Source organism: Armigeres subalbatus, unplaced genomic scaffold (genome assembly GCF_024139115.2).
Source record: "Armigeres subalbatus isolate Guangzhou_Male unplaced genomic scaffold, GZ_Asu_2 Contig276, whole genome shotgun sequence".
Taxonomy (NCBI): Eukaryota; Metazoa; Arthropoda; class Insecta; order Diptera; family Culicidae; genus Armigeres; species Armigeres subalbatus.
Window position 1 is genome coordinate 38033 of NW_026943015.1, and position 12959 is coordinate 50991.

At 41.3% G+C, this 12959-nt stretch overlaps 1 protein-coding gene and 1 pseudogene across 1 annotated transcript in view; one reads left to right on the forward strand and one right to left on the reverse strand.

The window, feature by feature from the left end:
• The first annotated feature begins 53 nt into the window (after positions 1 to 53).
• LOC134203869 (transmembrane protein 170A-like) lies at positions 54 to 437 on the forward strand (annotated as a pseudogene).
• Positions 438 to 1077: 640 nt separating this feature from the next.
• The window catches only part of LOC134203871 (uncharacterized), a 68115-nt gene continuing 56233 nt past the window's right edge, over positions 1078 to 12959 (reverse strand). Inside the window, exon 5 of the mRNA XM_062678708.1 lies at positions 1078 to 1096. Within this exon, the coding sequence (XP_062534692.1) occupies positions 1078 to 1096 (19 nt within the window). The remainder of the gene's footprint in view (positions 1097 to 12959) is intronic.

Here is a 12959-nt window from a genome sequence, read left to right on the forward strand (position 1 = left end):
AAGGCAAACATTAGTAAAAGATAACCTAAGGGCTATCTGATTCGGCATAAGCAATGTATTCCGAAACAATATCGGAATTGGACACGAATAATGTGATCGGTCTGGGCGTAGGAACAAGTACGTTAACCAAGTTTGTCGATATGTGGTACCACGTCTTCCTGTGGGCATTATTTTCATCGATTGTTATCCATACTGGTGCAGCGGTAATAGCATTCGTTACGCTGCGCAAGCACAAGTTCGGACGATTTTCTCATTTTCATCCTAGTAATGGGTGTTGTATCTCCTGTGCCGGAGGACCGCCGTAGTGCCACCATTGCCTTTGTACAAGAGCCTCGATCGATGTCGCCAATTCTGGCGATGGTGTATATGCTGGTCAGACCCTACTGTCTGCTTGTATCGGTTCACGCGTCTGTTGGCAACATCGTAATTGCCATTGAGCTGCACCCTATGCTCAAACATGGTGGAAAGCATCACATTCAAATACAAATACATCCATACATGTAACGTGAACACATCTAAATTATTGTACTAGAGGAAATTCTAAATAGATCAAAAACACGTTAGCATTTTACGATAGTTCAGTTTTTATCAAAATGCGCAAGAGAAGAAGAAAAAATCGTAGAAGAGAATCCTTTGGGATAACAATGCAAGGCCATACAACACGAAGTGACGTGAGACATATAGCAGACGATTAAATATTTCAAGAAAGATATTGTTTTATGACAATGATGAAGGACAGCTTTTCTGCTGATGAGAAAACAAGAAAAAAAGGAAAGACTAAATGGAATAAGGAAGACGGAGAAAAGAATGCAGAATGATTATTATACATAGTCAAAAACAAAAAAAAGAAATAGTGATATATACCTTAACAAATAATTGAACCTAATTAGTAGAAAACTAAATGGAAAAGAGCAAAACCTAGTTAAAGCAAATCAAACGCCATCGAAGCAAACCTTAAATGTTATTTACGACCATTATCATCATTATCACATACAACTATCGAACATTATGCTTTGGATACATCACCTCGTTTGTGTTCTAACTTTCCCATTTTATAAAGGACGCTGCTATATTGCTTCACAGGTCCTGCATATCTCTGTAATGTAGAATGGGTAAAAATCATGTGACATGAACTTATTTATTTGTCATTTTACTGCTTTACTTCCACTTTCTACTCTCTTTTGAGGTCACACAACCTCTCAACTATGTAATAGTCGTTATACATATATCCATAGGTTTGCCTTTTTTCTGCAACTTGAATCCGGCTGTCCTCTCGACATTCTTTGTAGAAATGTAGACTAGTCTAGTAAAGAGTAAAATATTTTGAATATGTTCCAAAATTTTAGGTTTGTCCTGCATATTTATTAGTAGGTGGGAGGGCTTATGTATATTTTGTTTATTTTATTATCGGCGAGGAAAAATGGAGAGGAGTGTCAGCAGTAAATCAATAAAATACTAATAATTGTTAAGAAACAGTGGAAATCAGTAATCGATACTTGGGGCGTGGTTTAAAAAACGAGCAATTGATTCATTCGAGGGAGTATAATTCAGAAAGGGTACATATGGGACATTGTGTTTAAGCTTCCCAGGAGTATGGAAAACACAATTTCTGTCAGATGCTCGTCTTCTGCATAATGAGATAAAATGGATCCGGTTTTAATCATAATATTAAATAAATAAAAGTCAATGAACCGATAGTAAAACATAGGTATCATCTGGTTAATATTTTCTGAAACAAATATTCCCTGATGTCTAAAAGCGATAGATTAAACGCATGTGGTCGTGGTTCTGCAAAACCGCACTAAGTGTCTATTGAGATGTATATTCATATGAGGAAATCGAATCAATTCAAACATTATTCATACGTTAATTTGTTTGTGGGTAGGGTCAGTGCTCAACGACGGATCAAATGTTTACCCTGAGACAAATTTGATAAATTCGGAGTACAACTTGCAGACACATCATCGTTTAGATTTCAAGGCGGCGTACGATTTAGTGAAACGGAATGAATTGGAAAATTATGCTTAAACATTGTTACCGGCGAAATGATACGGCTGATTCGTATAACGTTGACGAATCGAAATCAATGTAAGGGCTGCGATGGATTAAAGCAGGGTGATGTACCGAGCTCTCGTTCAATATAGCTCGAAGGAGCCAAAAGCTGGTAAAGAAGCGGTACCATTATCACAAGATCGCACATGCTTCTGGGATTTGCGAACGATATCGATATTATTGATTGATCTCGTGCCATGGAAGAGGCTTTTGTGCCTTTTAAAAGGGAGACAGCGATGATCATACGATCTATCAGCAAACCGAAGTAATGGTCGCTGGCAATCAACGTGCGTTCATTAGTGTTGGTGGTAGCGAAATGATGCTGGATGGTGAGAAATTTAAAGTGGTAGAAGAACTTGTATATCTTGTAACATTAGTGACGTGCGATAATGATGTTACCCGCAAGGAAAAAGTATGCAGCTGCAATAGGGGCTTATACTTCCGGTTTATACGTTTGAGCGTAAGGTGCTGCGGACAATACTCGGCGTTGTGGGTGGGGTAAACAGGAGAAGATATCTGACGGCGTCGCTTGAATCAGAGTTGTACCAGGTGTATAAAGGGCTGGATATTATTAGTTACTACACGGCATACACGGTGGGCTGGAGCGTAGGCATATGTTCGTATACCGGAAGAACGTCAAGCGAAGATAATATTCAGTAGAGAGCCGGAAGAAGCCGCAGGCTTCGTGAAAGCCGCGTACACGATGGCTTAGCGGAGGACCTGAGGGGCGAATGTTAGGCGACAAGTAGGAGCGCGCTAGTAATGACACCAACGACTGAATTTACTTTGAGGCCGCTAGAGCGAGCCTCTTGATAAAGTTCTGCTGTACAGATGACAAATGTTATCGCCAATGATTATTCGATAACAGCTGACCAAACTGAATTAGGCGTAAAAAGAGGAGCAGTATTTGTGATTGTGAGCGTAAAGGAGGTAAGCGCTATTTGGAATTTGGAGCGTGTGCGAATCTTAAGGTAAGTAAAGTTTGATATTTAACACACTTTTAGTCTTAAGATGTGTCTTTACCTATTTCTGCATTAGGTCGTCCAAATTGTTTTATTATCATGGTCGTCCCATTGTTCGAGGGCTGAGGTTCCTTAAGATGTTTTGACTCCAAGAAATCAAGAAGTCATAATGGTAAAGATCCCTGATGACGCACAGTAAGACGTTCATTATCATTTTGAAGGCTTTTAAAGTTTTCGAGAACCTCCTGAGCTTGGACCTTTGTTTTGTGATACATTGATAGAATGCAACCATTGCATATGTTCATGGTTATCCAAGAAAACTCTGAAAAGGCCTTAAGATATACACGCGTAACCAGAGTCTTTTCGGTTGTTCTAAAAGACAACCTTGTGGTGGTACATAGGATAGAATGCGTCCATTGACACGGTGATCAAGAAAATTAGAATCGCCTTAAGATCTACAGCGTAAAGAGACTCGATTGTTTCAAAAGTGGTAAACCTTTGTGATACAAATAATAGAATGCGTCAACTTTATAGGTTCACTGGTGATCCAAGAAAATCTGAATAGACCCTTGATCTACACGTAACCAGAGCTTCGCTTGTTTAAAATTGGTACAACTCTTGTACAAGCATAGAATGCGTCTGTTGCAGTTCATAGTCAACCAAGAAAACTTTGGAATAGGCCTTGAGATCTGCAGTAACCAGAGATCTTTCGACTTGTTTCAAAAGTGGTAAATCCTTTGGTACATAGAATGGAATGCGTCCATTGTATAGGTTCACGGTGATCCAAGAAATCTGAATAGACCTTAGATCTACACGCGTGACGAGCTCTTTCGGCTTGTTTAAAATTGGTACAACTTTTGCGGCACATAGAATTGAATGCGTCCGTTGCATAGGTTCATAGTCACCAAGAAAACTTTGAATAGGCTAGAGATCTACAGCGTAACCAGAGATTTTTCGACTTGTTTCTAAAAGTGGTACAACTCCTTTGTGGTACATAGAATGGAATGGTCCATTGATAGGTTCACGGTGATCCAAGAAACTCTGAATAGACCTTAGATCTACACGTAACCGGAGTTTTTCTTGTTTCAAATTGTACAACCCTTTGGGCACATAGTAATAGAATGCGTCCGTTGATAGGTTCATAGTCACCCAAGAAAACTTTGAATAGGCCTTGAGATCTACACGCGTAACCAGAGATCTTTCGACTTGTTTCAAAAGTGGTACAACCCTTTGTGGCATAGCATAGAATGCCAATTTATAGGGTCACGGTGATCAAGAATCCTGAATAGACCCTAAGATCTACAGTAACCAGAGCTTCTTCGGCTTGTTTCAAAATTGGTACAAACTTTGTGGCACATAGAATAGAATGTCGTTGCATAGGTTCATAGTCACCCAAGAAAACTTTGAATAGGCCTTGAAATTCACGCGTAACCAGAGATCTTCTGACTTGTTTCAAAAGTGGTACAACCCTTTGTGGTACATAGAATGGAATGCGTCCATTGCATAGGTTCAGGTGATCCAAGAAAACTCGGAATAGACCTTTAGATCTCACACGCGTAACGGTTTTTCGGCTTGTCAAAATTGGTACAACCCTTTGTGGCAATAGAATAGAATGCGTCCATTGCATAGGTTCATAGTCATCCAAGAAATCTTTGGAATAGCCTTAAGATCTAACGCGTAACCAGAGATCTTTCGATTGTTTCAAAAGTGGTACAACCCCTTTGTGGTATAAATAGAATGCCCATTGCATAGGTTCATAGTGATCCAAGAAAACTCTGGAATACGTCTTAAGATCTACACGCGTAACCAGAGCTCTTTCGGCTTGTTTTAAAAGTGGTACAACCCTTTGTGGGCACATATAAGAATACGTCCATCATAGGTTCATAGTTCCCAAAAACTCTGGAATAGACTTTGATCTACACGCGTAACCAGAGATCTTCCGACTTGTTTCAACAGTGGTACAACTCTCGTGGTACATATAATAGAATGCGCCCATTGCATGATTCACGGTCATTCAAGAAAATTCTGGAATATGTCTTTATCTACACTGTAACCAGAGATCTTCGATTGTCAACAAGTGGTACAAGCCCTTTGTGGTAGGGGCCTTCCTTAGCCGTGCGGTAAGACGCGCGGCTACAGACCATGCTGAGGGTGGTTCGATTTCCGGTGCTGGTCTACGCAGTTTTTGATTGAAATTGTCTCGACTTCCCGGCATAAAAGTATCATCGTGTTAGCCTCTATTGATACGAATGCAAAATGGTAACCTTGAAACCTTGCAGTTAACTTGGAAGGCCTGTCTCGTCAGAGGGCCGTCGTGTCAGGGCTGTTTAGCGTCCCACCTAACACCAGGACTGGGCTTGTGCGCTTTGAGCGGCACGGTCGCTTTTGAACTATTGCGGATTCATGCAGCTTTTGTAGAGGTTTCACTAGGCCCACTGTCAAATCCCCACCACGTCCCAGGCAGGCGCCACAACTCAGATGGCCTGGGAGGATAACCTGAGAGGGCCTTTAGATCTACACGCGTAATCAGAGATCTTTGGCTTGTTTCAAAACGGTAAATGCTCTTTATGGTATACAGAATTAAAAACGTCCATTGCATGATTGATGGTCATCCAAGAAAACTTGAAAAGGCCTGCACGCTTAACTAGAGATCTTTTGGCCTGTTTGAAAAGTTGAAATGCCCTTTATGGTACGTAGAATAGAATGCGTTATTTCAAATTTTCATGGTCATCCAGGAAAACCCGGAAGTAAGATGTTTGATTCCTGCTTAACCAGAGATATATCAATCTGTTTTAAAGTGGTACTTTTCCATTGTGGTCCATAATAAATGCTGTTCATGGATATGCTAATGGCCATCCTAGAAATTTATGAGTGTTCTAGGCTTCTACACGGTAATACGGTAAGGTGAGGCGGTAACACGCACATGATCTAATATGGCGCCGTTTTTCCTTACGTTTTATCGTAGTTTCTCGTTCCAATATTCACATTTTGCATTTCCAAGAAATAAACAGTTTGTACGTGATATGAATGAAGTTAGTATACCACCAACCCATGACAACAAGAACTACTTGCAATGGAATATATCAAAATGAGGTTGCACACCTTGTCAATAACTGCCTAGAGCTAATGACACAAACTTGAACTATTTGGAATGCAAACATATACCAAAAGCCTCCTGTTCGGGGTTAATCTGCAAATCATAACGCTATCGAGTTCAACAGTTCCTACTACCATGGAACGACTAAAGCTACTTGAATGCATACATTCACTCAGATGAGGTTATAGCTTGTTATTTTTTTCGATAAATGGCTTCATCACGGAGGTTTATCAGCAGGCCCTAACTCTATGAATTTCGTACTTCGAACCCATGACAACATGCACCATGGAATGCGAACATATACAGTATTTACCTGATTTTGTCGACCTGATTTTACCACTCTGACCATTTTATCACCACAAAAGTTTTTAATTTTTTTGTCGTTTCTATTATTTTCAAAATACCGAAAACAACAGTAAATTTCTATGAAATAACTTTCACAGCCTGTGGTTTATTTGGATCATTCAGAGCATCTGTCAAGAGTTTTGTAAGCTCGTTCGACAAGGAATTACGGGTTCCTTTCACGTATTTTGCCTTTTTCTATTTCATCCCCCAAAATTTACTAGGATTGAAAAAATCGGGTATTACTGTACCAAAAGGGTCACAAAAAGTGTTTAATGCTCAATAACCACGTCCATTACGGAGCCCACGACAAAAAAAAGAACTGCTTTAAAGACAAACATATACCAAGAAGGGCCACACAACTTATTTGTTTTCAAATAACTGCCTCCATTAAAGAGGTTGATACACGACGTTGATTCTATGGAGTAGACTACCTGGAATCAGTGATGCAATTTATCAACAATGCCACTGAGTGTGACTTCGTTTTGTATTTTTTTGTTCCTCTTGCCTATGACTGTGCCTTCAGTCAGAACGACAAAGCAGGAGTAGCGTAGCAACTCGGTTTGCCAACAGCGGCTGAAGCTGATCAGTCGGCATAAATTTCCTGTCACTGTCTTTCAAGTGATAGTATTCACCCATGCATTTATGTAGGGTGTCGCATTCACACAGCAGCGAGTGAACTGAAGACTAGTGCGGGCTGCGCAATGAGAAGAGAGGTCTTTGTTTACTTTATCTTTGATTGCTGCTGCTAACCATTTTCAGTTTTCACTGCTAGGAAGTGAGTGTGAAGAGGAATGGTATCAATATCCAACAAATTTCATCACTGAGATTGAGAATTCGCACACTGCCTGGAATTCACGACAACAACAAGAACTACTCGAAATCAAACATATATCAGGAATCATACATTACATATATCAGTCACACAATTTGTTTATTCTTCAATAACTGCCTGTTTCGGAAGGTGATCCACAGACCTTGACTCTATGGAGTTTGAAGACTACCTGGAGCCAACAACAACAAGAACTACTTGAATACTATACTACCAAGAAGAAGTTACCCAACTTTTTATTTTCAATAAATAAAATAAATAACTGCCTCCGTTACGGAGGTTGATCCACAGGCCTTGACTCAATGAAGTTCGTAGACTACCTGGCACCAATGACAAAACAAAAAACTATTTTAAATGTTATGAAACCTATATGTGAATATGTACGTTATGTGAAGATATTAATTTGGAAAATGTATTGAGGTAACCACTTTCCTTCGATGGGACTCGAACCCATGACCCTACAGTACGCTAGACTGGTGCTTTAACCAACTAAGTACGAAGGACCTCTGTCCTTCGCAAACTTGCGGCTACTGAACGAGCTCGAGATTCCCAAATTGGACGCATAGTCAAATCACTCAATCCATTTCTCAAACCAATACTCTTACATGTGTATTGTACACGTCCACATTAGAGGAGCGTGAGTATTTAGAATGTCTGGCGGCTATACACATTCTTCATCAGCAACGTACTGATCAAGTGAGGTTGTGTAAGTCATTTTGCTAGTCGGTCGTCAAGCTCAGACCGACCGCATTGCGTAGGCAAGAGCACGAACTCAAGTTCAGTTCAATCAAAGTAATTGCCTATTTCCGGGATTAAACCACCCGACTTGGACGTTAATTTACAATGTTATGAAACTCATGTGAATATGTACGTTATGTGGAAGAAATTGGAAAATGTATTGAGGTAACCACTTTCCCTTCGATGGGACTCGAACCCATGACCCCACAGTACGCTAGATCGTGCTTTAACCAACTAAGCTACGAAGGACCTCCGTCGGCCTTCGCAACCTGGCCTGAACTAATTATATCAGTTCAATCAAAGGTAATTGCCTATTTCGGGATTAAACCACCGACATGGACGTTAATTTACAATGTTAGAAAACTCATATGTGAATATGTACGTTATGTGGAAGATATTGATTTGGAAAATGGTGAGGTAACCACTTCCTTCGATGGGACTCGAACCCATGACCCTACAGTACGCTAGACTGGTACAATTATATACCAAGAAGGATCACACAACTTGTTTATTCTCCAATAGCTGCCTCCATATCGGAGGTTGATCTACAAACCTTGACTCTATGGAGTTCGTACATACCTGGAGCCCACGGCAATAACTCGGAATACAAAATATACTAACAGGAGTCACAACTTGTTTATTTTTCAATAGCTGCCTCCATTGCGGAGGTTGATCCACGGACCTTGAAACTATGGAGTTCGTAGACTACCTGGAGCCCACGAACAACAAGAACTACTTGGAATACAAACATATACCAAGAAGAGGTCACACAACTTGTTTATTCTCCGATAATTGCCTATCACGTAGGTTGACCCATAGACCTTTACTTTCTGGAGCTCGTAGACTACCTGGCACCAATGACAAAGCAAGCAAAACTTACTTAGAATACAAACATATACAAAGAAGGGTCACAACTTGTTTATTTTTCAATAACTGCTCCATTACGTAGGTTGATCCCCAGGCCTTGAATCTATGGATTTCGTAGACTACCTGGCATCAGTGACAACATCAAGAATTACTAGAAATACAAACATATACCTAGAAGGGTCACACAACTTGTTTATTCTCCAATAGCTGCCTCCATTACGGAGGTTGATCTACATACTCTGACTCTATGGAGTTCGAAGACTTTCTGGAGCCCACGACAAAAAGAACTACTTGGAATACAAACATATTTCAAGAAGGGTCACACAACTTGTTTATTCTCCAATAACTGCCTCCATTTGAAGGTTGACCCATGGACCTTGACTCCATGGAGTTCATAGACTATCTGGAGCCCACGACAACAAGAACTATTTGAAATACAAACATATACCCGAAAGGGATCATACAACTTGTTTATTCTCCAATAGCTGCCTCCATTGGAGGTTGATCAACATACCTTGACTCATGGAGCCTGATACCTGGAGCCACACGAACAACAGAGCTACTTGATACTAACATATACCATGGAGGTGTCACACAACTTGTTTATTTTTCAATAACTGCTCCATTATGTAGGTTGATCCCAGGCCTTGAATCTATGGTGTTCGTAGACTACTTGGCTTCAGTGACAACATCAAGAACACTTGGAATACAAACATATGCCAAGAAGGGTCACACAACTTGTTTATTCTTCAATATCTGCCTCCAATACGAAGGTTAATCAACAGACCTTGAATGTATGGAGTTCGTAGACTACTCACAACCCATGACAACAGGTAATACCACTTCGCATCCAAGTAATCTTTGGATCCGCATGTAGACCTAAAGGCATGTACCATGTTTAAAACCGTCCGATCGATTTTTTGTTGCTTCTATAGACTTTATAGCCTTAATCCAGAGATTTGGACTATCAAGAACCATGATGTGAACACGTTCTATACTACTTATCACAAAGGGCATATATCAATTTCGAAGCAGTCCGATAGATCGTTGGTTACTCATGTAGACGTAAGATCTCACTTCTTGAAGTGTGATACATGTACCATGCACAGAAAATCGTGATTTGCCTGTAATGCACAAGGACACATGCGCCACCCAAATAAATTAAAGAATAAACATATCTTGTATGTACACATCAACTAGTTACACGAAAATTTAGCAAAAAAATTAATTTAATTTATTGCAGTGGAAAGAGAAAGGACTTTTCAATGATACTTGATTCTTCTGTCAGTTCACTGCTGTTTGTTTACATTTTAGGCTGGCGCGTTTAGCTCGGGGTGTTGCTCAACCCGCATGGTTTGAAATTGCACGAAAATGCAGCGCTTCATAATGTTTTCTCGGAATATAATTGGTTTTTCGTCCAAATTTATATCTCATCATAGATGTAAGTTAAATTAGTGGTTAAACATTGGGTACATACTCGACCATTATCATCGTTAAATTCAAGATTTGCTTAGGGGCGATATTGAACGTCTCTCCCTAGTTCGTTTTTGTACAAAGTCGCGAATGAAAAAAAATGGAAACGGAAATACATTTATAAAGGCGAAAAAGGTACACGGTTGATTTCTCTGCAGCGTCAAGTGATGTTGTCGTTTATCAAGGGACGTACTCTATCGGCAGGGTGTAACCTAACATTCCTCCTCATCAAATGCCGGTAGATAGTCCAAGAAACCGGATAGTCTGTTAGATGTCTTTAACGGTTTTGTTAACAGCAGCCGATTGTTCTTGTGGGCAATACTCCAGCCGGATAACCTTTTGGTCGCACAGCACACGTACATATCTCTCCTTCGTCTTCATGTGCTTCGAGCGACGGTTAATTCGATTAGACTGTACGAACTGTATGCATCCTTGGTTATCCTCCATAATGCAGTCGGTTCGTTCGGAGTTTCACCCATATCGCTAAACAATCTTCTCAACCATATCACTTCTTGGGCTGCTTCTCCAATGCCACGTACTCGGATTTCATTGAACTAAGCGTAACACAATGTTGGAGTCTGCTTCCCCAAGAAATGGTTCCCAGCATAGGTGTGCCACTTGCCTGCGGAAAAGCTAGCCACTTGCATAGCATAGCATAGTTACGGTGTACTTCGTAGATTGGACACTAGTGATACCATGTTTTTCTATTGCAATGTTTATTCATATTGCTTTCAGAAATCAAGGTGGGTGTGGTCCTAGATTTCAATCTAGGATAAAAATCACAAAAGCATGAGGATTACTCTCTGGCCACGCCATCTTCACCGTAAATGGGGATGGGAAGGGTTGGTGTAGTATTATTAGGCGTTTACATATGAGTAGTTCTAGGATATACGTCCGATACTAGCGAAATTAGTAATGTAAACAGGAATCTATGTACTAATAGTGTTTACATTATCTAATATCGAGGCTAGTATTGTCGGACAGTGCATTGTCCGCTAGAACTAGCTCATATGTAAACGGGCCATTAACGAGAGGCCCCTGACTCAGGGACACCCTCATAAGTACCACGGAGTTGGATATTGGGGAAGGTATTCGTTGGGTCAGATTTGCCTGTAGCTGAAATGTGACTCTACACTGTAACACACCACGTAAAGGTGTCACCCAGCGTTACGGGAAGGAAAAGCAGCCACTTGCCTGCACAAACTGATAGTCAGAATCTGGGAAACTGAACAGCTACCGGAGGAGTGGAAGGAAGGGTTATATGTCCCATCTACAAGAAAGGTGACAAGCTGGAGTGTGAGAACTTTCGAGCTATCACCATCCTTAATGCCGTAAAGTGGTATCACAGATCATCTGACGTCTGTCACCATTAGTGAATGAGTTCGTGGAAGTTATCAATCCGGCTTCGTTGACGGCCGCTCGACAACGGACCAGATCTTTACTGTACGGTAAATCCTTCAAAACGCCGTGAATACCATGGGGACCTGTTCGCACCATCTGTTCGTTGATTTCAAGGTGGCATACGACAGATAGACCGCGTAGAGCTATGGAAAATTATGGACGAAAACAGCCCCTGGGAAGCTTACCAGACTGATCAAAGCAACGGTGGATGGTGGGAAAACTGGAAGATTTCGGGCGAAACTCCAGTTGTTTGAATCGTGCCGGGGACTAAGACAAGGTGATGGACTTTCGTGCTCGTTGTTCAACATTGCGCTGAAGGTGTCCTGCGAGGAGCCGGTGTAACAGCCGGGTGCGATTTTCAACAGATCCAGTTAATTTATTTGTTTCGGGATGACATGGACATTGTCGGTCGAACATTTCAAAGGTGGCAGAACTGTACGTACACGCCTGAAACGTGAAGCAACAAAAGTTGGACTGGTTGAATGCATCAAAGACAAAGTACATGCTTGTGGGCGGAACGAGCGCGACAAGGCCGCCTGGGAAGCAGTGTTACGATAGGGATACCTTCGAGGTGGTCGAGGAATTTGTCTGTCAAAAAGATTCGCCACGCACCAAATGTGCGCGCAAGACGCCAAAAGACCGGTGTACTCTGAACATGAAACATGGACAATGCTCGAGGAACTGCCTTGAGTTTTCGAGGATGGGTGCTTAGGACCATCTTTGGCGGCGAAGAATGAACCGCGAGCTTGCAGCTTTACGGCGAACCCAGTACATATCAAGAAGGTAGCTAAAGCCGGAAGGGTATGATGGGCAGGGATGTCGCAAGAATGCTGGACAGAACCCTGAAGATGGTGTTCGCTTCCGATCCGGCAGATACGAGACGGCTCGAGCGCATCCAGCGAGGTGGGTAGACCAGGTGCAAAACGACTTGACGAGCGTGCAGGCCAGCTCTCTGAGTGATTTGAATCAGGGGGTCGCATTCGAGGATGCAGAGATGTGGCCTCGAACCGTGTTGTGGCGGCAAATTGTTGATTCAGTGTTATCTGTTTAGATGTAAACAAATAAATGAAATGAAATATTTATTCGGTTAGTTATAGTTACTGCAAAAATTTTTCGAGGCCCTTTCCAGTTTTCCGCGAGCGGTAGGCCGCCAGCTTGCTCGCGGTTGGTCTCTGATTTGACATTTCTGTAAGTC